The sequence below is a fragment of the Oculina patagonica genome, chromosome 10 (assembly GCF_052425735.1).
Source record: "Oculina patagonica isolate OP01 chromosome 10, crgOcupat, whole genome shotgun sequence".
Classification (NCBI taxonomy): Eukaryota; Metazoa; Cnidaria; class Anthozoa; order Scleractinia; family Oculinidae; genus Oculina; species Oculina patagonica.
The window spans coordinates 12,683,616-12,711,104 of NC_135767.1; the positions used below are offsets into that span (position 1 = coordinate 12,683,616).

The 27,489-nt window shown below is 36.5% G+C and overlaps 2 protein-coding genes across 2 annotated transcripts; both read right to left on the reverse strand.

Moving 5' to 3' along the window:
• Positions 1–1,256: 1,256 nt before the first annotated feature.
• Positions 1,257–12,565, reverse strand: LOC144628998 (cysteine repeat modular protein A-like). Its single transcript, XM_078487138.1, has 11 exons — positions 12,543–12,565; positions 11,828–11,899; positions 9,908–9,979; positions 9,249–9,353; positions 9,020–9,100; positions 7,125–7,199; positions 6,953–7,024; positions 6,147–6,352; positions 4,849–4,974; positions 2,223–3,788; positions 1,257–1,718 (listed from the first exon to the last, which is right to left on the reverse strand). Exons 4-11 carry the CDS (start codon positions 9,281–9,283, stop codon positions 1,312–1,314), a joined length of 2,568 nt encoding a protein of 855 aa, XP_078343264.1. The 5' UTR covers positions 9,284–9,353; positions 9,908–9,979; positions 11,828–11,899; positions 12,543–12,565; the 3' UTR covers positions 1,257–1,311.
• A 5,231-nt stretch (positions 12,566–17,796) lies between these two features.
• On the reverse strand, positions 17,797–26,855 carry LOC144667257 (uncharacterized). Its single transcript, XM_078528655.1, has 6 exons — positions 26,486–26,855; positions 24,075–24,146; positions 20,208–20,279; positions 18,747–18,821; positions 18,484–18,555; positions 17,797–17,881 (listed from the first exon to the last, which is right to left on the reverse strand). The coding sequence occupies exons 1-6, from the start codon at positions 26,713–26,715 to the stop codon at positions 17,797–17,799; spliced, it is 606 nt and encodes a 201-aa protein (XP_078384781.1). The 5' UTR covers positions 26,716–26,855.
• Between the last annotated feature and the right edge of the window lie 634 nt (positions 26,856–27,489).

Below are 27,489 nucleotides of genomic sequence, written 5' to 3' on the forward strand. Positions count from 1 at the left end.
TCACAGGACCTTGTCAAAAGCGCCCTGTTCACAGGTTTGCAAACTTTGCAACCTGTGACAACCTGTGAAATGCATGTTTTTATAGGAAGATAGAAACGGCATTACTTTTGCTTGTTGACCGCTCAAAGAGGATAAAAATTTTCCCGCGATGATGTGCACTCCATATTTATACAGTCGCTGTCCGCCGCTATCCGCGACAACTGGTTTAAATAAGACAAATTATCTCTCCTCCACATGTTCAAACCTCACATCATCTCCCTCCTTTTCCTCAGATGCTTTTGTAAATGATTTATCGTGAAAATCGTCTGTTACCTCTATGGACATGTAATTTTATATCGAAATCGGCGTCCGCCATATTGGTCAGGGAAAGGGAAAAACCCTCAAAAATTTATAACTGGTACCCAGGCTTCTTCATCAAGGCTTTTCCGCTCGAACTCGCTCGTTTCGACGCCCTCTCTCCATACGCCCTCGTGTAACGGCAAAAGGTTTAGCGGGACAAAGCCCTTTGTGAAAAATATGACAACCTAATTGAACAGTTTCAGGAGTATAAGGCGCGGAACAATATTGATCACCAGTTCAATTTCGTGATTGCTGGCGCGAAATGTTGTCGGAAATTCCTTAAAACTGTGATTGACGGAAATATTTGAAAATATTGGAAACGTTTTTGGTACTTCAAGTATTATGCCAACGGCGGTAAGACCATTTCACCTCATGTATTTGCGATCAATTATACGACCAGTTGCAGGATTGTATATACACTCTTCTAGAAACTGCATTATTTTGCCTTCAGAAGTATATCAATACAATACGTCATGACTGGTTTGTAATTAAGCCTCCTAGATTTAACCTGCAACTCGCCTTCCATAGTACCACCAGGACCGGGTTGTTCAAAGCACGATTAAGCTAATCCACAATTAGTGCGAATTTTGATTTCAGTTTTTCAACTTTTCAGTGAGATTTTCTGTTTATATTTTCCGTCCTTAAGTTTTGCCGTCGAATTATCTCAAACTCCACAAAACGTAAGCATTAACAACACTTTAATGTAAGAGAAAAGGAACCCTCGATTAACTTTTAACCCTGGTTAAATTGGTTTTCGAACAACCCGGCCAAGGTAATTAAAGTAGTGGATCAAAGGAACTTTCTCCTTCTAATACGACCGAAAAGAAAAATGATGAACAATGTATAGCAATGTCTCTTTTTGCTTTTGTTTTTTGTTGTTGTTTTATTTTTATTTTTTCAAAGAAAAGCGCATTGCATGGAAATTAATTTGCTCGACGTTGTTTTGGAATAATTACTTACAGAGTTTCATAATCACTTTCCCCCAGTGGGTCCACATACCACAACATTAGCTGCGAGGGAAAGCTTAAAAAACTCAGTTTGTATTCCTTGATTACACTGCTTGATGGACTTCGCGTTTGGCAAACTATTTTCTTGCTTCGCTATCGAGTCATCATAACCTTGCTTGCCCTGTTCATCATGCTGGTCTCCACCATCTCCATCGAGATTCTCGTTGCTGTCTTCCACAGCAATTAGTATGGTGGGCATTTCCATTTCTCCGCTTTTAAGCTGGCTTTTAAAGACGTTCGTTTCAGCTAAACCACTCATTTCACCTCGCAAATCGTTGAGGGGGAGAAGCAAAGCCAGACAGCAAGAAAATGACCATTGTGGATTCTTTCGCCATTCTTTGAAGAAACGGTACACGCCAACAAGGTACTGAACTGAAAGCACACAAGAAAGTTTTCTTAGAACATGACGCGGCAAAGTCAACTACGATTGCTGTTGAAACAAAAATAGATGACCGAGTTCACGTGACTTTTATAATTTTGACGTCTGCTCGAGTCAACAGTCCTCAAGTTCTGCTGTGATTGACTGTGATTGATATCCTGAGAAAATTCGTCGCGCAGTTATTTTTATCCTCAGAAAAAACACCATTCGTACCCAATTGTTTAAAGTCTTGAGAAAGAAACGCTCAGTGGAGCTTAGCCTTCGCTTGCTCAGAGAGAATATCAAATAATTTTTGCCGAACGTAAAATAAAAAAGTGCACATGGGGGCTTTACTTTTATGTTTGGCGCTATTCGTAGTATCAAGATAAATTGTTTATTCGTAGGAAAGAAGCAAAACATCTACACTAAGAATAAAGGAATAGTAACAGTGTTTAATAATAATAGTGTTTATCTTGCTAATAATGGTCATTATCGTGAAATTCTCAGGAGTAACTTACCGGCAAGTAGGCCAATCACCAAAGAATTTGCCCCAAGCACAAGCATCTTGAATACAAATGCTTCAACGTATGGTTCACTCGATGATGATACGTTCTCTGCGGGAATTCTACTCACAGCGCCAATAGCCAGGTTAAAAACAGTAACGGCAAGGGATATCGTCATCATTTTGTTCTCGAACCCGTCTTGTATGGGTTTCATCCAGGAGAATACCATTCCATACATGCCTGCGATGACCAATGTTAAACCAATGTAGGACCTGCTTTCTTCTCCCACAAGAATCAGACCAGATGTAAGGATTACTTTACGAGACATCTCAACCAGTTCCCAATACCAAGAACGAGGTTTATAATTTTCAAAGAGAAAACGCAATCCTGCGATGATTTCCATGTTAGGATCTGGATCCTCGGATATCTCCGCATCTTCCTTTGCCGATATTACTCTTCGATGTCTCCAAAGGGCGATAAACGAGGCGACAGGAATAGCGACAACATATACTGCAGATAAATATGCCACAATCAGCAAATGGTTGTACTCTGGGCCTTGGCATTGAATGCTGTAATCTGCTTTCAGGTATTTGTTGCACAGCACTTCATCTTCATCTTCATCTTGGCAAAGTTCCCGACAGGCAAGGGGCAGAACATTAGCTGTCATTGAACACGTGCTAAGGTAAGTCGTGTACAGGAAGAAAAACACATTCCTGTACAAGAACGCTTTTGTTTGTGAAAGTTGAATTGTCTTTTCTTCGTCGTTTATTCTTCCATTTCTTAAGACAATCAGTCTACGTATTCCATACGCAATAACAGAAAGACCAATGACAGCAGCATTTATTGCCATCATGACAAACAAGTTTCCGAAGGCATCAACTTGAAATGCAGGATAAAGGCAATGAATGGGTGCAATCTGAAGAACATTCATCTGAAGCACTTCTGAATATTTGCCGATAACCTGCATAGAATCTGGCCATTTTATGTAAGAGAACGTTTCCAGCAATCCATAAGTGACTTGATAAAAACCAATTACGATCTTTATTTTGGACAGAAAGATGTCAATTACTGAGTGATCATCGTCAATTTTGGTATTCCGTTTCCTTGTCCAGGCCAAAATTGCAATGATTATCAAAAGGATGGCTACAACGATCAACATTTGTCCCACAATCCATTTCTTTGGCGGACACTGTTTGCAAGTTTGCAGTTGTTCGTAGTAACCTGAACTGCATACTGCACAGAGTGGGCCGTTGTATCCAGTCTTACATGGGGAATCTAAGCCACCAATACAAGACTTTTCTTTTGGACATTGGTAAGAAGTTGGTATCGCATAAGGGAATCGCACATCATCAGCACTTAGGGCTGGTAAAGATGATTTGAGATTTTGTATAAAAGCTCTGTAGTGATCTTTGTGAGTCCTGCTCCTCCACTTCCACCAATAACCGGGCTTCAAAGAAGCATAGTCATCCATGCATTGCAGTCCACCAATACATTTGTAGCATTGCTCGAACAAATGCGTTCGATAAAACCCTTCCAAACATTTACAAGCGCGGTATCCAGCAAAGAAATCAGTCTCTGTTCCTATTGAAGATTGAAAAAAGAAGAATTTTTTACGACAACCAACACCACAAACGTAAGCTCTGTTAAAGCTTACTAACAGACCTCAGATTTTTAATGATATCGAAGGCCCGTTTTTGTTAATCTAAGAGGAAGAACAGTGGTCTATTTGTCCAATTTAACCCTGGCAAAAATTTTTTATTGTGTGCCTGAGGGGAAGAGATTGGTAGGGGCCTCACCTCAGCTCAACTATGTTAACAAGTTGAAATAAACTGTTGTTTCAATCAAAATCTCTCTGAAATCTAAAGACGTTTCACTTTCAGGTGCTTCAAAGACCGCACAAAAAGGGGTCCTAGCCTGGAGCTTGTCTAACCATGACGTCCATACAGGAATGCTTTTTGGGAGGTTTTCCTCTGAACGAAGATTTATATGGAATTACCAACTTTCAGTTAGTATAGTAAGCCTGTTCTATTTGTTTGCTTCTGAAGAACGTTTCCTTTCTGACGTCACGCCTCTACTAGCCCCAGCTGCAGGTCCCCACTTCATGTTTTTTTGACCCAACCGGAAATGAAATGTGACTCTTTTGAACAGCTTTAACGTGGTGAAGAGAAAAAGTTTTGTGGTCTTATGTATATTCGATCGAGCAAGTAAAAAAAAGTATGTTTCATATGCACTTTAAGAAATACTCATTATGGGTGTTTGATGTTTCGTTTTTGTTTGATTTATTTCGTTTTTTATACCTTTTTATTGTTATATGTGCGCGTTTTGCTAAGGAAACCAGTGAGAAGCGCGGTGGTTAGTGGGTAGTGCGCTGGACTCCGCATCTAGCGGTCCGGGTTTGAGCCCTGGCTGCGGGGAATTGCGTTTTGTTCTTAGGCAAGACACTTTACTCTCATAGTACCGGCGAATTTACTGCTGGGGGGACCCCTGCAATGGACTAGCATCCCATCCAGGGGGAGTAGCAATACTCCTAGCTGCTTAATGCTACAGATACCAGGATAAGCGCGGCCTGATGAGCCACTTGGCTCGACAGCAGGCTTTACCCTTTTTCCGTTTACTTAGCGGAAAGCGGAGTGAGTGTTACCTTGTGGGCAAGACCTGCAATCTTGAGACTGCGTTCCTGGTGCTTTATCGATATGAACAAAAGAACCGTTTGGACATTTCTTGCAGCTTAAGGCCACGTGGCCAACCTCGTCTGAGTAGAAACCTCCTGCAATAAAATGGAGAAAAGACATCCTAGTGAAACAATGTGCGACAGAAATGCATCTTATCCAGGGCTGGGTGTTAGTCACTTCATTCTTATGAATCAGAGATAAGCTCCTGCGCTGTTGGGCACTTTGAACTACGTGGAGATTTCGTTAAATAAAACAGTGAGACATGGCAAAGAGACTTCTTCGTTTGAAGACATTTCTTCTATTTGCCGTCTGACTAACCCACTATTCTGTTTAACGATCTATTTAGTCTTAATATGATTCTAATTGGCACCATAATATTATGTTGTACTGCCAGGCACAGTTCCAAGTCAAAAACGTTGTTTAGACTTATCCCAAGCGAGTATCATTAAAGTGCTACGTTGATAAAATTAGTTTCTTTCCTTTTGTGGTCGTTTAAACGTATTAATGAGTACTCTTTATGAGAAGAAAAATGCCGTTTACTTTTTTAACATCTCTTTTCTCTCCGGACATATTCAAGTTTTTAGAATAATTAACAAAATGACGACGTCATAGACTCAACCAAATTTTCATCAAATATGAAGAAAATGATATCTCAGCCAATTTGTATCACAAGTCTCTAGTTATTTGCAGTAGCATTCTCCTAGTTGTGTTTTACAATTTAAAAATAACAATTTGATTACCATAACAACATACTAGCTTCCAGATCCCCTGGATACTAAAAGCTTTTCTGGCAGATACTAGCATTTTTTTTTTTATATTTACCAATAATGCTTTACATGTGTGATTTGACAAGTATATGAATGAAATTGGCAGTCTTATTGGCTGGGTTATACTTTTCCGAACGAAAAAAAAATAAAAAAAGTTGCAGGGGACTGGAAAAGAGTAGGAAGCCATGGTAACGAACTGTTATTTTAACTGAAAGTTGTCTTCTGTAGAACTATCAGTCTGCCAAGTTTCATTGGTCTCTGCAAAAAAATGGCTGAGATAATACTTGTACTTGACATAAAACTAGGTTGAGTAGATGTAGTCAACAGTCCAGTAATTTGCATATTTTGTGATTATTTTAAGCTTGAATATCTCCGGAACTAAAATAGATATTTGAAAACGGAAAACCTCATTTTGAATCTTTCGTTAAAAACTTAATAAAACGACAAAATAAATTTGTTCACAGTAGCACTTTAAGAGAAATCACATATCTGCACGATACCTGGGGGACACGGCATGCAGACTTGTTGTCCTTTAGAAGAAGAATTTGTAAAGGTTCCAACAGGACAAGGTAGAAAGTAAGCCAATGAGTCGTTACCAGTAATCTGTCTAAATCCCGAAGTCAGAAGAATGGAAACAAATGGTTCATTGACAACACTTTTAGGGTCTTCGACGTCGATAGCTTCCTCTTCAGAATTTTGAGGATTCCTTAGGGAAAGGAATTAAATTTCTTTAGTACAGGAGAAAAATTAACTACGCAGGAAATATAGGCGAAAATTTAAAAAAAAAAACACAAATTTCTCGTGAACCTGGTTAAAAGAAATATCCAAACAATATCTTTAGTGATTTTGTGAAGCATATACATGTGAAGATAATTGTAATAATTCCACGTTTCGGCATCATCTTGGCGCCATTCTTAAGACTAAAATAAAATAAAAAGTGGAAGTATTGTAAGAATTTTTGCTTGATGCAAATTTGGAAACTCTTAAAGGACATTGCATATTTTATTTTATTTTAGTCTTGAGAATGGCGTCAAAATGATGTCGAAACGTCGACTTATTACGATTTATATCTTAAATGTTTACTCTCTTTTTTTATCTATTTTCCAGTTTATACAATTACATGTTAGGTTGTAATGGTCCTCATTTGTTTAGCCTGCATAAATAATTGCGTTTACTTCCATTTTACTATCAATGTGCATAAAAAATGTGAATTGTGTTATTGTCTTGGTGTCGTTGTTGTTGTTGTTGTTGTTGTTGTTGTTAGAAAAGCTAGTCCAATTGCGTGTGTCTTAATGAATGTACTCACAGAAAAATTGTGCAGAGTTGTTGTCCGTTAGACGAATATTTCAGTGTTGTAATCGTTCTACTGGTTATTAAACTAAAAAAGTTAAATAAAATAATGATTAATTGAAGAAAGCATCACTGAGATAGAGAAAGACAGACATACGGCCAGACACATAAAAAAGTGAATGCGTCACATTTGTGAATCCAGACCACCGAGACCACTGAAGATCTCCAGGCTCAATGTTTTCAGTTTAGTCCGAAGTAAATAACTGAAAGAGAGAAATGAAGATAGGGGGACTGTTAAAAACTAAATTTTGGGCAATAATGAAGTAAAAAAAATCACACACACACACAATTCCTAAATTTTATCATTATTTATTCTTCTTTATTTATGTAGCAATAATTTGTCAAATGAAACAAAATTAAAGTTATTTAACGCTTGTTAGAGCAAAGTAATAATTTCAAAATCCAAGTTAGCAGAAATGTGTTTTAGCTAGACCAGTTATTTGTAGTTTCAATATTTCTTCATCTGAGGAGCTAGAGCTAAGGTCGCACAGGACCCTTGCTCATTAATAAATTCTTTAGCCAAATTCTTGATTGGGTGCTATCTTGTAATACTTTAATTCGCTAAATTTTTAACATCGATTTCTCTAAAAGTTATCAAGGATACTAGGGGAAAATGGAATTACATCATGACTGTCATTTTACTGAAAGATGACCGCACCACTTACTGTGATGTTAATAATGGTAGTAAAATTATGAAATCTAAACTTAAAAACGTGTTATTTTCATTTTGAGAATATTTCCATTGAATTTTATATCATAAAATTAAAAAAAAATGCTACGGCGCGAATCTTAAAAAGAAAGAAAAGACAAAATGGAACAAAATCAACCATTGGACGTGACCCATTGAATGTGATCCATCAGGATAAGATGATTGACAGCAGTAAAACACGCAACTGTTATTGAGCCGAGTTCGCATGTTATTGAAAAGCGCAGTAAACAAACATTAAGATGAAGATATGAAATCGTAATTTCATTTTATTGCGGGACATTTCCTGTTACTTGACAGTCCGCGGTTTATGGTTCTCTGACCTATCAGGAGACAGTACGTGTTTATGGCGTGTATAAAAGATTAGTGATCTTTTACATTCGCCCCTTCAAACTATCGCCATCATCCTGTGTTCAACTATCTTGTCGCTAGATCGTAAATATTCCCACCGCCTCCCCAGTCACCGACCCGCGGACTGTCATTTTTTTCGTCTTAAGTCTTTTATAACGTGTTGGTTTTTTTTCCCCCCCCTTTCCTAAGAGTATTGGCTTTAATCATTGTTTTAAAATAAAACGTCATTTTCGTGGCCATTTATCCCAAACAGTTGGTCTTTCAATCTGTGTTCTACTTTTCTCTTCAGCAAACGAGTGCGACCCTTGCAGAGCTCACGATTTCGTTACCTCCAAAATAAATGCATCGCAATAAAATCCGTTTTTGTCATTTCCTGATTTAACAGATTAGTTCAAACTAGAGGAAACATCACTTATTATAAAAAGATTTATAAACAAATGACAATCTGTTAAATTGCCTCCATCGACGATTACTAAGTTAAACGTAAAAATTGAATACTACAAACATAGATAACATCGTAAAAAATTAATACAAATATCCAGTCCATACAAACTGAAAGTATTCTTTTAAATATCACATAAGCACAAATGTAAATGCATCGCCCATTACACACTAACTAATAATTACGAGGATGTGTTACAGTATACCTTTTTCGTCTTCCTGGTTAAGCCCATGAGGAAAGCTTTTACTTCGCATTATACGTACAATAAAGCATTACAATCAAATCTTAAAGATGCATAATTAAGTCACAGGTAGGGATGAACAATTACATTTTTGGAGGGTGGGGGTGGTATGAAAACTTTCCTCTGCAAGGGTTTTAATTTTTTTTTTAATTTTTTTTTTTTTTTACATATCATGTTTGTAAGCAATTTAATTTGTACTTTTAGACCCTGCAAACATTTTTGATATATTTTTCATACGCTCTCCCCCTCCAGAAAAACTAATGGACCGTCTCTCACTACTCACACTCTTGCTTTTCTTGTAAAAATCAAATCCAGTCTGAACGCCTCTGGTTCGATTGCCTTTATGGGATTATCGTTTACCATTCTAAAAGGGATATTAAAAAAATATCCGAGTATCAATGGCTTAGAAAGCATTAGCTATAAGTTACACTTACGACCTCAATAGATTTCAAACGAGGTTAAAAAGTGAAGGAACACTTTTTTCTGCAATTTCTTTCCAGCTCAATACTCACATTGTCAAGTCACATGTAGTACAATTTGTATACATGTACTCAGCGTGGCGCAAATAATAAAATGCCTGACTTGGAATATTCTCCAAAAGGTTTGCACTTAGAAATCTGAAATGTAAAGAAAAAATTATTATGGCAATAGAACATGAAAAATTGCAATTGATGTAACAGATAAACCAAACCGGATGTTCTTTTGAGGGCAACTTTGGAAAGTTCCGTGGCAACATTGGTATCTTTATTGACATTTTTTTCGACCAAGTTGCAACCTCCGCGAGCACTCTTTATCCTCCGCGCTGGCTTTGTTCTGATTATATATACCACCGGTACAACGGAAAACCACAGAACATCGGAAATAAAAAGGGTATATCAATAGTTTTAAGTAAAAGGAACGTATTACACTCGGGTAAATGCGTGAAAAAAAAATCATCATGTTTGGCAGTTAATAAATATTTTTTCTTAATATAGGTGGATTTAAAAATGGGAGGTTCTGATTGGTCAAGAAGCTCGGCTTATGACGCTATATTTACCGCGCTAGGCGGTGAATATAGCATCCCGAGGCCTTGCTACTAAGCTATACAACATTTGCCATCCAGGCAAGTATGCGATAACTATGTTTCATTTATCGCATAAGAATAGCCACAGTTTTCTTTTTTAGTACTTACATATTTAGAACGTTGACGGTCTGGGCAAAGGTTTCACTTGCAAAGGATGTAATTAGGTTGTTGTGCAAATATCTGAAGTAATCAATAATAATACTATAAATAAGTCAATCAATCCATCTGTGAGAATTTTGCAATTTCAAAACATTTAAGTAGGAAGGTAGGTGAATAGGCAAGCAGGCAAGCAGGCAGGCAGGCAGGCAGGCAGGTAGGTAGGTAGGTAGGTAGGTAGGTAGGTAGGTAGGTAGGTAGGTAGGTAGGTACGTAGGTAGGTAGGTAGGTAGGTAGGTAGGTAGGTAGGTAGGTAGGTGGACAGGTAGGTAGGTAGGTAGGTAGGTAGGTAGGTAGGTAGGTAGGTAGGTAGGTAGGTAGATAGGTGGACAGGTAGGTAGGTAGGTAGGTAGGTAGGTAGGTAGGTAGGTAGGTAGGTAGGTAGGTATGTAGGTAGGTAGGTAGGTAGGTAGGTAGGTAGGTAGGTAGATAGGTGGACAGGTAGGTAGGTAGGTAGGTAGGTAGGTAGGTAGGTAGGTAGGTAGGTAGGTAGGTAGGTAGGTAGGTAGGTAGGTAGGTAGGTAGGTAGGTAGGTAGGTGGACAGGTAGGTAGGTAGGTAGGTAGGTAGGTAGGTAGGTAGGTAGGTAGGTAGGTAGGTAGGTAGGTAGGTAGGTAGGTGGACAGGTAGGTAGGTAGGTAGGTAGGTAGGTAGGTAGGTAGGTAGGTAGGTAGGTAGGTAGGTAGGTAGGTAGGTAGGTAGGTAGGTAGGTAGGTACGTCCATACGTATGTACGTACGTACGTACATACCAGAAACTGAACAGTCAGTTTACACATATATTTGCCAAATCCGTAGATATATCTGCGGGACGGGCTCTTCTATTTCTGAGGTCAGTTAATAAACTACAACTCAAGAATCAATTAATATTTTTTCTGCTTTCCAACAACATTATTTTCAACACTTAAACTGACTTACATCATGAGGTCAAAGAAAACTAAAACTTAGACTCTAGCAGTTTTTACTCAAACCAGATGAAAAGAACCCACAGTGCTTGAGGAACGAAACGACTCCATGATAGCAAGGGTGAACTGGATACGCTTGTCGAATATTGCTTATAAAATAATAAACAAAGGTAAAAAATGATTATTTTGATTAGAAAATGACTCGGCAGATAATATTCTTTGGGACTAATGAAAGTAACTTTTTGGCAAGTAGAAAAAAAGTTTATTTCGCCAAAATACGCAAAAATGGTTTATGAAAGCTCGTCCGTTAAATCTCCTTAGAAATAGAATTGCCCGACCCGCAGAAACCATTACAGACTTTACAACTAGGATATCTGTGTAAACTGCCTGCTTAGTTTCTAGCCTGAAACCGGCGCACTGCAGGAATTCAAGGAAACGGCTAGCATGTTTAACCCATCAACTAAAATGGCTGAAAATGTACCTAGTTAATTGAGTGTTTAATCATTGTAATAAAATAACAATGAAACATAAATGTAAACTAAAATGGTGATAATAATATTTCATCCATGTCTTGAGGAATAGTTCTTTTACTGGACTCGAGAAACAGAACTTTGCACTTTGCACATTTTGTAACATGTTATGAGTTAAACAATAGGTTTGAAAACACCAACAAAAAAAGGGTTTACAAAGACACCAATAAGGTTTGGTTTCAATCGTGTAAAAGGACATTTCTGTACACCCCCCCCCCCCCCCCACACACACACACACACACACACACACAGACACAGACACACACACACACACCCGCATAACTAACTGCATGCAAAATTTATGGTTGGGGGAGGCCAACATTTTTCATTTCCCACTTTGCATGATTCTTAATAATTGCGGTATCCTCTCATAGATTTACATTTTATTTATCGTACCCTGTGTGCTTACTTAAAAATCATTTTTTGCATTGAAAACTCACATATAGGCCGTCGTATACAAGTCCACAAAAATATCCTTAGGTATATATCTAATTTTGTTGTGAGAAAGATCTCTGCGGATGACGGAAATCGAGTTAGTACGTAGAGCTAGAATATATGAGAAAAAGATTAACTGGGATAGGTTGTCATTTTCGATAACAAGGTTTGGTGAGTCAGATCTTCCAATTGAAAGCCGCTTGTTAGCAGTACTTTTGATTTGAGTTGTTGATTTTGTCGTCGTCTTCGTCATTTTTTAAATTTTAACTTCGTTACTCTTAGGGGTGAAAGGCTTACAAAACCCAAGTTATGGGGAAAATGGCGTCTGGTACATTTACCCCAAATTCTTAGCGTACGAAACCCTAAAACGCAGAGAATATTTAAAAAAAATTCAAACCAAGGGTATGAAACACAATGTTTTTAGTACAGTAGCAAATTTCCACAAAAAATATATATGGCTTCTCGTATAACTATTAGCTCTGTTGTGTATAAAAGTGTTGTTGTAAAATGCGCAACTAGTTAGTCTCCTACTTACGATGAAATAATGTGACTGCACACTTGGTATTCTCTTTTAATCCTTTTCTACGGTTAATATCTTAGGTATATTGCAACTATAGTCATAGAACACAACGCTTTTAATAATAGTTTTAGTTGTTATTAAAAGGTCTATATTTGCTTTTAATTAAGAAAAATTATTTAAAACAACCATCTTAAACGTACAGTACATATAACTTTGAAGCACCGGCAAATAAACCCACGGGAAGGTTTTCGATATTATTTGAACTTAAAAACCTGCGAAATTAAAAAGCAAACATCAAGTGTGAAAGGATTTTAAAAAATGTGTTTAACACGTTTAGGGGGTCATGTCCCGTTAGGACAGCATACGTCTTAATATGTCTTTATAGAACTAAGATGATTTTTATAATAAAAGAAAATTAAATGCATTTTAAGAAGTTTTCGTGTGTACATGCAGTCCAGGCGTAAAACCTACAGAAAGGATAAGGAGAGAGTAGAAAATACACTGACACTGAGGTTGGCAATACGGTTTGAATCCAGACGCCTGCAATATATAAAAAGATAAAATAAAACAATTAGTTGCGGAAAACAAAAGAGTAAACTTTTAAGAATAAATATTGATAAGTAGTTTCTTGGATATAGATTTTGTTATGAAATTTAGCGATATAAAATCACGACGTTTCGACCTCTCCGAGGTCATTTTCAAGTGCGAATAAAAATATAAAATTAGCATAAATATATTAAAATAGTAAAATAGGCAAAATTGTCACGAACGCTGAAATGCGATAAAATATGTAAAAATAAGTGACAAAATATTAATGAAGTTAAAAAGGGGTTAAAAAACTTAAAAATACAGAAACAATAAGAGTAATTAAAAAGAAGAAACGACCTAAACAAATAGTTTTGCGCGGATGGAATCGCATTGTTTGTTCAGAGTTGGTTTCAGTTCTTTGATAAAAAAACATTTCATAAATAAGGCAGTCAAACTTGCTCTGACACTTCTTCAAAATTCTAAAAAACTGCGCAATGTCATCTGGGGCCATATCGTGTTGTTCCTTGAGGTGTTTGCCAATGGCCGATCCCTTGTGTTCTTCAATACGTTGGTGAAGTTTATCACTACAGTGACTTACAAACAAAACTTACAGCTCGCTTAAACGTGTTTGATAGAAAAAATCATCAGCAGAGAGGGTATGAATTTTGTTTGAATCCAGATACCTGCCGCCAAAGTAAAGAAAATTGGAACAAAAACTAAACAGTTGATTTTAACGAAGACAAAAAAATCAATGGTAATCGTAATCATAAGCAGACCAATCTTTTTTCCAGGACATTAATTCCTCCTCAAATTTAATTCTAGTTATGATGAACTGGTGACAAGACTTCGCGTCGACCAATTCTATCAATTATTATACAGTCGTACATAGAACAAGATACCCCTTGGCGGTCGTCCGATTTCGACCCTACCGAATTTTTACTAGATCAAACGGTCCAGTTTCGAGCTGTGGCCGAGTTTTCTGCGCTGTGCTCTTCGGCAAGACACTTTACTCTCATAGTGCCTCTCTCCACCCAGTCGCATAAATGGTTAACGGCGAATTTAATACAATGGGTAGCCATGCGATGGATGTAAATCATTAGAATCATAATTTGAATTATGATACTACTAATCGCTTCATACTACAATCAAAGATATCTTCGAGATATCGACATTTTTTACATGAAGTTAGTATGAGTAGAAGGTTTATCCTGGGCATTGTTGTTCGAAAACATCATGTAATAATTCAAACGTCTTTCAGTTCAAGCATTTTTTTTATTTTCGCGGAGGAAATGCTGTATTTGTCAGTCGCGACGGCTGCGCGCTTTGCGACTCATGTACTTTGGCTTGGTTAAAAATGGTAAACTTTGACGCCTGCCTTTAATCGAAATAGTTGTTTCCTTTCGAGTTAGAAAGATTTCTACTCGGCTTAATGTAGGGTTCCCGATAAAGGTTACGCACGACAGAGTTATCTTTTGTCTCGTCACGCAATCTTAACCCCACATTGAGAAGAAAATTTTCGTTTGGATATTACCAAAAGCCGCTTCTCCTCGCGTTATTCTTTACCTTACGGCTACACATGCCATTTCTAACGACTACATTTCCAGTAAAACAGTTTCCGTTTTTTTTCTAATGGCGATGCATTAACTTCTGAACAGAAGCAAAAACTTTTAGTGTTTACTGCTTCCACCGGAAGTAATTTCACAACAGGTACAAAAACACTTGTAAATATCACTTCACACCTGCATTGAATGTTGCAATTCTAAATTGTGCAACTCATCATAAATAATCGATTGTTACGAAATGAGTTCCCTTTGGTTAACTATTAGCAACGTTTTAGTGTGTGAAAGATTTGTACCAGTACAAATTTGCGTTGTTTATCGTTTTAGATTAAATTAATATTAGCGCATAAAGACTTGTACCAGTACAAATTGCGTTCTTAATCGTTTTAAACTTCGCTGGCTTCGAGCGCTGAACCCCTCACATTCTTTGGTTTTGTCACGTAAGATTTAGACTACTCACGTTTTTAAGTGTTATATAACGTTTGTAAATTTGACAAAGCACGTTTTTACAAAAACGGAAGTGCTGAAGCACAACTAGAGTGACACTTTACAAGTCACTCGCTTTGATCACCCACAGCGGAAAGTATTCCCTTGAGAAATTTAAACAGTCCCATGAGAGTATTAACAAGTATGTGGTCCCAGATTACCCAACCTAACCGCTATTCTCCTTCCTTTTGCTTGTAAACAAGCAAAAAAGTCGAAATGTGAATGTGAATTATAAGCTCGCGGCTGATGGGCCACTAGGCTAACTTTATCATCACATAGCTAACCAACCAGTCCCACTGACGTTCCTGATAGACCGACAAAGTTAAGCCTTGCACTTTCAGATAGGTTAAGTCGATGAGTTAATTAACTTACAAATCTTACAAAAAAACTTACAAATCTTTTAAACTAGTAAGATTCGAAAATAAACCAGCTGGAAGGATTTCGATCCCGTTGAAACTCAAATACCTACACAATGGAAAGAAAACATTTAAAATTGACTGGAAAAAATCATAAAAAAACATTTTATGCCATTATGTATGTTCTACGTTGATGGTTTGACTGACTGACTGACTGACTGACTGACTGACTGACTGACTAACAGTAACAGTAACAGTAAATCTTTATTGTGCCTTACACTCCAAAGGGAGGTATTGGTCTAGTTACAATAAAGGTGTTATAGCAGCTATGCTAACAAATTACTTAATAACAAACAATAAAATTACAATGCAAACCTTTACGGTAATTATTGGACTATTAATTATACAACTATTTATTGATATAACTTTCAATTTAAAATTTCTTTTCTTTTTTGAAACATTAGGAAGATATATTTAGCTATGATTCTAGAGGTAGCATAATTATCTAGTTTAAGAAGGTACTTTATTTTTTCATGATCAGTTAAATCTACAAAGCGAGGATCAGTTTGTGACACGATTGAATGAAGCTCTTTTCTAATATCATTATACCCTTTGCAATACATTAATACTGACTGACTGACTGACTGACTGACTGACTGAATGAACGAACGAACGAACGAACGAACGAACGAACGAACGAACGAACGAACGAATGAATGAATGAATGAATGAATGAATGAATGAATGAATGAATGAATGAATGAATGAATGAATGAATGAATAGTAATAGTAATAGTATATCTTTATTGCGCCTTACTCTCCAAAGGGAGGTATTGGTCTGTTTACAACAAAGGTTTTAACATTTACTAATACATTTAAGAAATAACAAACATTTGATTCTTATACAATTCATAATGTCAATATATGTAAAAATTAAATAAAGTATAATGTTCATTGTGCGTGTAAGTTAAGAAGCTCTTTCCTTTTTTGAAACATTGAATGTATATATATATATTTACCTACTACTTTTGATGTATGTTCATTGTCAGCTCTAAGTAGGTACTTAATCCTCTCGTTCTCAACTTAATATATGTACCTTACATCAACCTTTGAAATGTAAGAACATAATTCATGTCTTATGGTTGTTAATCCCTGGCAACACATCAAAAAATGCTTTTCGTCTTCTACGCAATTTTGTTTACATACCAAGCATGTTCTTTGCTCTACTGGGATTGATGCTCCTTTATTTTCATATTTTCCAGTCTGTATTCGTAATGTGTGACATCCTAATCTAAGCTTTGACAAGCTTATTCTGTGCGCTGGGTTTTTAACTGTTGTTAGGTAATTCTCAAATTCATAGCTCGTTTTAACTTCCTTGTGTGTAAATTTTTCTCTTGAAGTTCACTGAGTTGGCGATGAACTATTCTGGGTGCCCAGCCAGTTTTGTGAATACTTATTTCTGAGGGTTTTCCTCATGGTTAATCGACCGTTCTTGATGTGTTGCCGGGTTATCGGTTCTGTTTCTTGATGCATTTCTTCGTTAGTTGCAACATCGAAAAATGTTGTAGATGTTGTTGCATATTAAAATGCCTCACTTAACAAAACGTTATTGCAACAATACTTCAGTCTTTGCCAGTAGCTGAAGATTGAGGTTTTAATGTCAATGATTAAAGGATAACGCCCAAGTTCTGCCCTGCAAGCAATGTTTTCTGTATACCATGGGACGTTTAACGTTTGTTTACAGAACTTGATGTCCCCATATTTCGAACGCATAATAAAAGTAACACGGGCTTAACAAGGGCATTGAAAAGTTTGTTCTTAATCGCAATAGCTGCTGAATCAGTGTTAGAAAAGGATCGTTTAATTATCGAGAGGACCTTAGTGGCTTTTTTGCTGAGAATTTCCCTTGCATAAGTGTAACGACCGGATGAGGTCATTTCTATACCTAAATATGTTTGTTTGTCGACAATTTGCAAAGATTCATTGTCGTATTTAAAATTTATATTATTTTTGTTTTGTCCGTTACCGCTGAATATGATTATGTTCGACTTTTTTGTATTAACTTTGAGCTTCCATCGCTGAGGGTGTCTATGAATTACATTAAGCGATTGTTGCAACCCTTCGGGAGAAGGACTGATTATTAACAAATCATCTGCATACATTAAGCAGTTTATAGTTCGACTCCCTAACATCACGCCTGGAGATTTGCTCTGTTTAAAATATTGCGGTAGATCATTCATAAATAAAGAAAATAAAACTGGACTTAGACCATCACCTTGCCTTATCCCTTTGTTACATGAAAATAGTTTAGTAAGTGCGTTTTGGTTAATTTTAACACAACTCCTAATAGACGAATACATGGATTTAATAACATTCAAGAATTTCCCTTGTATTCCGTATTTTTGTAATTTATGTATCATTCCAGATTGCCATACACTATCGAAAGCTTTTTCGTAGTCAATAAAACCAACGTAAAGCTTCTTGTTTTGTTTGGTGTATTTATGGAGTAGTTGCTGGAAAATAAATTAACTATCAGTAGTTCTGGAGTTTGGTCTAAATCCAAACTGTTCAGGATTTAGAACATCATTTTGTTCGATGAATTTATTCAATCTGTTTTGCAAAATTGATGTGAACAGTGAATGAATGAATGAATGAATGAATGAATGAATGATTGATTGAATGAATGAATGAATGAATGAATGAATGAATGAATGAATGAATGAATGAATGAATGAATGAATGAATGAATGAATGAATGAATGAATGAATGAATGAATGAATGAATGAATGAATGAATGAATGAATGAATGAATGAATGAATAACAGTAACAGTAACAGTAAATCTTTATTGTGCCTTACACTCCAAAGGGAGGTATTGGTCTAGTTACAATAAAGGTGTTACAGCAACTATGCTAACAAATTACTTAATAACAAACAATGAAATTACAATGCAAACGTATACGGTAATGAATGAATGAATGAATGAATGAATGAATGAATGAATGAATGAATGAATGAATGAATGAATGAATGAATGAATGAATGAATGAATGAATGAATGAATGAATGAATGAATGGATGATGGATGAAAGGATTCATGACGTCCATCCGTCCGCCCCTTCATCAATCAATTATGCAATCAACCAATAAATCTATGCACGGCAAATTGAAGAGCTATAAGCCATACTGTGAACTATTCTTGTTAAACTTACAGACTTTGCAAACGTTTTAATGAGGAAAATACATCTGCGTGAAGGTTTTGAATATTGTTTGAAGACAGTTCTCTGCAAATAAGAATGGGAGTTTTCATTGATATGATACATATAGCAATATGGTAACGTTTCCCGCCAAAAAACGGCATTCTTAATAGAACTTGTAAGTTTATTTGGTTTAAAGATTGGTAATGACACAAAAATACGGGCCATTTTTTTCTATCATTTTGTAAAGATCACTAGTGATTCGTGCATATACTTACAAGGATATTAAAGTTGCATTCAGCGTGCAAAAAACATTTGAAGTTACATTTGAAACATTATTTGAATCCAGACGCCTAAAAAAAGAACGCAAATGTTCCTTTCAGTAAAAATAATGTAAAAAGGTCCTGCTTTTAAACTCCTTGTACGTACAAGGGGGATGGAAGCTGGGGAAGGAGGTTGTTGCAGCTCCTCCACCCCACCCCCCTTGAGGGTTTTTTGGAAAATTAAAACAATTAATTTTAAGAGTGTAACGCAATAAGTAAAAAAGTGCTAAATTAGCGGCCCTCGTATTACAAATCAAAACCAATTAATATGTACGATTTCAAAATTAAATTTAAAAATAGATAAGACCATCCCGATAAATTGTTTCGTTTCCCATCGCCCCGTCTCTTGTGATGCTGGGTCGGTCGGTCGGTCGGGAAGAAAAAATGAACAATTTAAGGGGTCTGGGTTCATCCAACAAGCCAGAAGATGCAGAACCGAAAGATTTTGTTTCAGTCGATCTTGCTGAGAATGTTGAAACAATCGTTAATGCCCTTGGCACGAAAAAGGCCTCTGAAAAACTTAGTATCGATGTTCATTAAAGACAAGGACATCACATCATACTAATTGTTGTTAATAAAACAAGACCGTGTGCTTGTAAATTAAACTACTTGCATCTTTGAGTAAAAAAAATGGGTCGGTCGGGCGATGGGAAAAGAAACATTTTATTTGTATGGCCTGATGTACAATTAGATGCGTAAAAACGATTGGGCTTGTTTTAAACAATGTAAACTCGCGCTTTTTTGGAGAAATTAGGGAGAGTGTTCCAAAGTCGAAGTTGCCATCAAGGTAAATGATCGCACTCCTTCGGATTTTCGTTGAAAACGAGGGCAGGCTATGAGGATTGACTTTATGATGCTAAAAACTCACATTAGCTGTTCGTTGATACTTTGCGGAACCTTGATATGTCAACAATGTGTCCATGATTTTTTTTCATTGACACATGAATATAGTAACGTTATAATTAAATCACATCTGTCCAAAATCGCTAATTTTAATATTTTTCTTATTATTTTTTTAACAAACTGTACGATTTGCTTAGTTTGATATTCCATAAGCAACTTGGCTTGATTGTCTGTCCATTTCAGTTATTTTCCGACTTTCTAAGATAATGGTCAAATACAAGATGGCGGCTCTAATTTTGTTACGTGCCATAATATCACGTCACAGCCAACCAAAGGAAACCTTAGGGGGGATTCAATCCAACCTCCCTACCATGTATCACGGAAGGGATATGAATTTGCTTGTACGTCCAAGGATAAAAGGAAATGCGTTTCACATTAAATGTCCCTTATTTGCTTTACCGGGTAAACTAATACGTTCAAAACGTTCTGCTTTGCAGATAATTTCGGAAAGTTTAAAATTGCACTGTTTGTGAAATAGTGCTAATTATTCCCTTAGGAGATAAAAAAACATACAGAAATTCTAAACTATTAAGAGGGGCAAATACATCCGCTGGTAGGTTTTGAATATTGTTTAAGCTCAAATCCCTGCAAAGAAGAGAGAAACAGTCGTCGAAAATGGGTCGATAGCATTATGTTATATTATCTGATTAATTTGTCAAGTGCACTATAATTTTGCATAACGTTTTTTTTTTTTCTATTGTAATGTAATTCACTGGTGTGCTTGAGTACAAAACAAAAATATTTGTTTTGTTTAAGTTAGGTGCGTCACATACAAAAAAAAAGAAAAATATATTTTAAACGTTTGACTGTAAATGTTAGCAACTTAGCAAGTCCATTTAACCTGAAACTCATTTAAGGTCAGTGTTAAACCTATTTTTGCCATAAAAATATACTTATTGTCCATTGCAATGGCATGTTAATTTAGGTCAACGTCACAGATCAAGCAATTGAAAACGTAATTGCCTTTTGTTGTCGCCGTTTGTGTTGGAAAGGATAATGAGGTCACAAATGTTGTTGAAATAAATCAACTTTAATCGGCGAAGTCGGGCCACACAAACAGGCTTACAAACTTACACACAAACTTATGACGGGTCAAAGAGATATAATTTTATAAATTTACTTGAAGAATTTAAAAAACGTACAGGGTGATTAAACTTGCAAGGTTAAAAAATACATCCTCCTTAAGGCTTCGAATTTTATTTGATCTCAGAACCCTAAAAACAAGAAGATTTTTGAGATGTTTGGTTCCGCTATAATAAAAAAATCTTAATTTCTTGAAATATTTGGTCAAACAGGAATGGAAACATGGTGGAATCCATTTTTGGACGTTAGTTCAGTACGTGGATTAGGGCCTGTTTATATAGAGTAGAGTTGTCCCTGGTAGGAGAGTCACACTTTCCCCCGCGCTATCTTTTACCGAGCGTTTATATGAGAACGTTGTCCCTGTTGACCAAGCCAAAACTTGGCGATGAGTTGTTTTGAAATATCTATTATGGCGGCCCTTTCTAAAATCAGGAAGGCTGAAACATCGACGAAGACTATTTTGGACACATTTACCGCCGACTTCGATGTTGTTTTGGCCGATTGCAGCATTTGCGCATGCTCCGCATGTGTCAACTTGTCCCTGGTAGGCGAGGCAAAAATAACCAAACTGTTTATATGGAAAAAAGTTGGCTCGCTCCCCAGGGTCACCCTACCTTCAAAGCGAGTGACCCTCCACCCAGGGTCACCCTGCCCCCGAGCCAACTTTGCAATGTCTCATATAAACAGTTCACAGCTATTTATAAAGAAACGTATGAAAAGCTCTCTCGCCCGGGGTGGCACGGTATGGAGGGTAACCCTCCTACCAGGGACAACTCTCCTCCATATAAACAGGCCCTTAGACAGGCTAAGACGCTTTGGCCGTGCTCGTGCCAGTGCCCGTGCCCACACCCAGCCCATGGCCATGCTTATGCCTATCACTATGCCTATACTTCGCCCGTAGAATAAAACAATTTCATTTAATGAATCAAAACGCTTCTATAAGAAATTCTGAACATTGTATATTTTGTCATACTTAATAATTTGTTAAAAAGGATAGCAAAAACATTAAATTATACGTACAGCCCTTTTAAAGTTTTGAGATGGAGGAATACGCGTGTAGTTAGGTTGTGCATATTATTTGAGCTCAAATACCTGCAAAAAGGGAACATATAAGCGTGAAAGCAAGTAAAGAACATATTCTATACATCCTTAGGAAGATTGTAATGATTTTTATACTCTTGATTTCTATGACGAAGGAGTAAAAATTACAATGTTTTAACATTGTATTTCTCATTTAAAAATTAAAATTTAAAAATGAGAACGTCAAGTTCTAGCAAACGTCATATGCACCATGCTTCAAAGAAAAGAATTTATTAGAAAAAGGAAATAGTCCAAAGCTTTACGTGCAATTTTCGTAAGAACTTCCGCTTTTTTTAACAAACCGCAATTTAATGCTCTCCAAGTTCTTGGACATGAAATTTTAGGTTAACGCGCCTGGCGAGTGTTTAATTATTTTTAATTTCACATGCTCTTCGGCCTCAAAAGCTGTTTAGAGGGGTGCGCCAAGAATAGGAACCTAAGTAAGTAAGTAAGTAAGTAAGTAAGTAAGTAAGTAAGTAAGTAAGTAAGTAAGTAAGTAAGTAAGTAAGTAAGTAATGTCTTTATTTATAGAGGGTAGCACTTAATAGCTATAAAGCTAACAAACTCGTGGCCCTCCTATTTACAAGTATTAAAAATCTAAGACACACATTAAAAAACCTACGATATACAATAATATATAAGAAACGAATTACCAATTAAAAACTACTTATTAAAAACTAATTTAAAAAAAAATATGTATTCGAAATAAGATCTTACATTAAAAAATGGTCAATAAAATGTTGTTTCCTAAAATTAGACTGCAAAAACTATTTCGAAAATAAACGTACAGATATTTTAAACTTTTCAGAGGCGAGAATACATCAGCAGTAATGTTTTGAATATTGTTTGAACTCAAATCCCTGCAAGAAGTCAGGAATACATTAGACCTTAAACAAGTATATAAAAACATTTAATATATGACATATCAACGTTAAAGGGATAGATCATAGGATAAATCATAAGCTTGCTCATAAAGGAAGGTCTTTTGGACAGATCGTTCCACAGTCGGGTGCCAATGACTGAAAAAGCTCTGAGTCTAAATGTCTTTAAGTTGTAAGTCTCAATAGCAAAATGCCACTTGTCAGGAGATTAGCGAAGGTGTCTGGCAGGTATGCCCTTGACAGTGTACCAAGAAGGTCCGGACCACGTTTGTACTTGATTTCCATATCACACTGCATAAGCATCGTCATAAAACGTCGTAGACGCTTAGGGGTTGCAAGTGGTGCAAGTGGTGTCTGGGCAATCCTCTCCAATGGCTTATGATCTGTCTCAAGGGTTACACTTATTAGTGATTGTGTTCCATTCCAAAGACTTGGACAAGTTACTTCTTCTGGATCTGCAAGTAGTTCTGCACTGTTTTGGTAAGTGCTCTTAGCTTTTTGCGTAAGTCGCAGTTTGACCTTGTTTTGTTAGTGGGAAGCCGATCCGTTTCTCTGAGGTATCTCCTTTTCCTTTGTAGGGGAAGCAGAATATGCAATCAGTGAGGTACAGTCGCCTTTAACAACCCCAAACTCGGCATTGTATTCCTTGTTGTTTCCAAGGCGACCATAGTTACAGTACATTGTCAGTGTTCCTAATGACCATTATCCTTTGCCAGTACAAAAACTCGAAACAGAGCAATCGTTTCCTACGATGACACTTATTAAATAGATTTAGCCAAGCCTAAAAGCGGAGCTCCCCGGTAATTTACTTTGCCCTTTATTAAAATATCGAAATTCACAGACCGTAGGCATAAAAAATGGTTAATGAGCCCGCAATCCAATAGAAAACCATTTTTCGGTCAGCGGTCAACTTTATAAAAACGCGTTACCTCGATGAGTTATACACCTGAGCCCGCGATATGATCACGTGATACTGGTCAGCGGATACCTTGTATTGACAGCTGTCAATTGACCATAACTTGGATGCCCAGTAACAAATAGATGAGTGTTTATCAGTTTCTGAAGTGCGCAACACCGTACGTACGCCGTACGCGCCCGCGAGCCATGCCGCTAGCCATGATGACCATGAAAACTCAAGTTCATGGTTTTCCTATTTCTGTGAATTTTCTATGGGTATGGGGCTCCGCTCTGCGGCCCTTCGGGCCGCTGTGGAGCTCCGCTATAAGCATAAACAGTGCATCACCAATATAAACCCGAGGGCACAACATTTAACTATGCCTATTTTACATTATATAACTTAAGGAATTGGATTTACTTTAAGAATTGCAAAACGTACAAGGTGATTAAACTTGCAAGATTGGAAAACACGTCGTCTTGAAGGCTTTGAACATTGTTTGATGTCAGATTCCTGAAAAGAAGAAAAGTTTTGAAATATCGACTTACGCTGTAATAAAAACTGCCTATTCCTATGACTATGCTTATGCCTCCCCTTAATCATATAACAATGCCTATGCCACTGCTAATACCTATGTCTACGCTAATGCCAACATCAATGCCAATGTCAATGCTAATGTTCATGCCAATGCCATTACCGATGCTGGTGTCTGGGGCTATGCTTATACTTACGCCTATACCAATGCTTAATCCAATGCTCATATCAATGCTTATGTCAATGCATATTCCTTTGCCTATGCTTACGAAAATGCTAATGCATATGCAAATGCAAATGCCTATGCCTATTATTATGCCTATGCCTATGTCATTCCATATGCCCATTCCTAGGCAAATGCATTTGTCCATGCCCATGCCGATGCCTATGCCTGTCGTCTCTGCACAAAAACGACCTCATTTAATGAACCTAAATACTACCGTAAGCCTACACTGAATATCGTACAGCAATGCTAAAGTTTTGAGAGGGGCAAATACTTATGCAGTGAGCTTTTGCATTTTGCTTGAACACAAATTCTTGCAAAAAAGAGAAAATTCTTAGGAGTGTAAGCAAGTATGATACTTGCCTTATACATCAACAGGGATATATTGATTACTGTTATCTTCTTGATGTCTTTAATGACGTAGGAAAATTTAAAATGTAAAATGAGACGTTCCTGAAGCTCCATCGCGAAGGAATCTTTGTTAGGACTAAAGAAGGATCACCAAAAGATGAACGTACAGATAATGCAAAGTTTTAAGAGGAGAGAATACACCTGCAGTAATGTTTTCGATATTGTTTGAACTCAAGTCCCTGCAATAGGAAATAAACACATAAGAACGAAAGTGTACGCATAACATACAACGTTAAAGGGGTTTCTTAAAGAATGCAATGGTTGTATTGTTTTTCACTGCAAAATATAACACATCGACACGTCACAACATAATACGCATAATACACATCACAGCAACACAACATAATGTGCTCGAAATTGAGTATTTGCTCGAAAAATAGCCTGGGAAAATTTGTGCCTGCTACAAGCATGCACAATGCTATAAATATTTTGTTTTATTATCCCATTTAAAATCATTAAAAAAAAATATCAAGAACACTGAACACAGGCTTCCAAAGTGTTATGAATTTGATTCTCTGACTAATTTTCATAGTGAAATGTTCGGCGTAGGAGCCCTTACCATTCGTATCCCAATTTAATTTTTTTTTAACTTGACAGGGAGGGAGGGAAAAAATCGGAGGAAGAGTGATGGGTAAATTATTCAAGGACATTTGGATGAGAGGGAAATTCCTCGATGGGGGCTTATTTTAATTATTATACATTGTAGTCACTAGCTGTCTTCTTATTGGCTAAAAGCCTACAGCTAATTCTTGGAATCCGCGCAACCCCGCGCAACCTACAGTTAAGTGAATAATCTGCTAGCAGATTATTCACTAATCTGTAGGTTGCGCGCGCAATACATGATTTCCAAGAGCAATGTGTCAGGAATGAAAAGGCGAAGGAAATTCATATTTCGTCGATTCACTTCTTCAAACGAGAAATAGTGTGATCAAAGGTAAAAAATTGCAGGACAATAAAGTCTCGGAAAACACAAAATGACTGACAAAAATTGGGAAGGAACTATTCCACGAATTAATTAGTAGGACGACCAGCCGGAGTTAGCACAAGTTTGAAACAGGTTTAAATCGTTTGTCATTACTTCCTTTTCCAGAAAAACAATGTATAATAAAACAATTATTAGATTCGGTTTTTGTGATATTCGAAATAATCAAGGTCTCTGATATCACAAAAAATAATAATTCAATAATTGTTAAACATTGGGTTGTTGTAATTCTGGGAATCAGCGCAACCTACAGATTATTCACAAATCATTAGTGAATACCTTGAGGAAAAAATCAGTCACGAGACGGACAATGATCATGAAAAAGGAATTAGCACAAGTGTATGTTGAAATCGTTTGTCATTATTTTTATTAAAACAGTGTATAACAAAACAATTATTAGATTCGGGTTTTGTTCTTATCAGAATAATCCAGGCCTCGGTAAGTATTATCAGCCTTGGCCGATACCACTTACCTCGACCTTGATTATTCCGGATATCATAAAGTTCTTATCCAATAATTGTTTATTACTTTCGATACTTTTTTTCTGCTTCTTTTTTGCACTTTTCATGAGTTATATTCTCAAATACACACGTTTGTAGTTCCGAATGTTTTAACTGCTTTTTTGTCAGTCGCGAACACTAGCTTCTTCCCTCCTTACTTGTGCTTTTCATTAAAGGACTAGATAATTTCTTTTATACTTACAAAGTTCGTAGGTTTGTCAGATTTGAGAACACTCCAACTGGTAAAGTTGATAGTTGGCTTGAAGACACTTCTCTGCAATCAAAAGGTATAACCATTTTCCTTTGGTAAAACAACTGAGCAGTACGAAAAGATACTCTGTGTTTCTCTTTTTTTGCACTTATGTCCAGGATTGAAGGCAAGTATTGTTTAATAACTACTCCATGTTTGACTGTGTTATTTGACATTTCCATGTTACTTCATCTTCGACAGATTTTGGTGTGTTTTGGTGAACTTGAATGAGTACACTTTGCGCGATGCCTCTCATGAGGAACATGCTTCCTATAAGCGTTCAATCCTGGACATAACTGATCAGTAGAAGCTTTTTAAGTTTACAGTTTTTTTTTTTTTTTTTTTTTTTTTTTTTTTTTTTATTTATTTAGATAATTGACGCCTTACTTACAATAATAAGTACACTTACAATAACAGCTAGCACAATACTTACAATACTTAAACATTAATAAAGACAACACTAATACACAATAGCCGGATTTTTTTTTTACAATACTTGTAATAATACGACGGAAGAAGAAGAAAAAAAAAGCACACTAGAAGCGCAAAAGAAAGGTATACAACTACACACACACAATATATAGCTAGCAGCTGGCTTTGGGTAACAACAAAAGAAATTATGTGTTTTCACTGCTACAAAGGGTGGTCCACTTGTTCCTATGTTTATTATAATTACCATTTCTGATAGCAATCTCTCTTTCTGATTGAATTTTACTTTTAAGCAAACAAAGAAAGACCTCAAACATTGGATTTTCAGACTTGATTTTTGAAAGGTAAATGTGATATTTGCCTATTAAAAAGAAGTGGTTTAGCGCATAAAAACTAGAAGATCCTGGTTTATAGCCATAAAGAATTTCAATAGGTTTTGGATTTATGTTTTCAAAGCGTTTTACGTTCCACCATTCGATTGCCATTATCCAAAATTGTTTCACGATAGGACACTCGCAAAACATGTG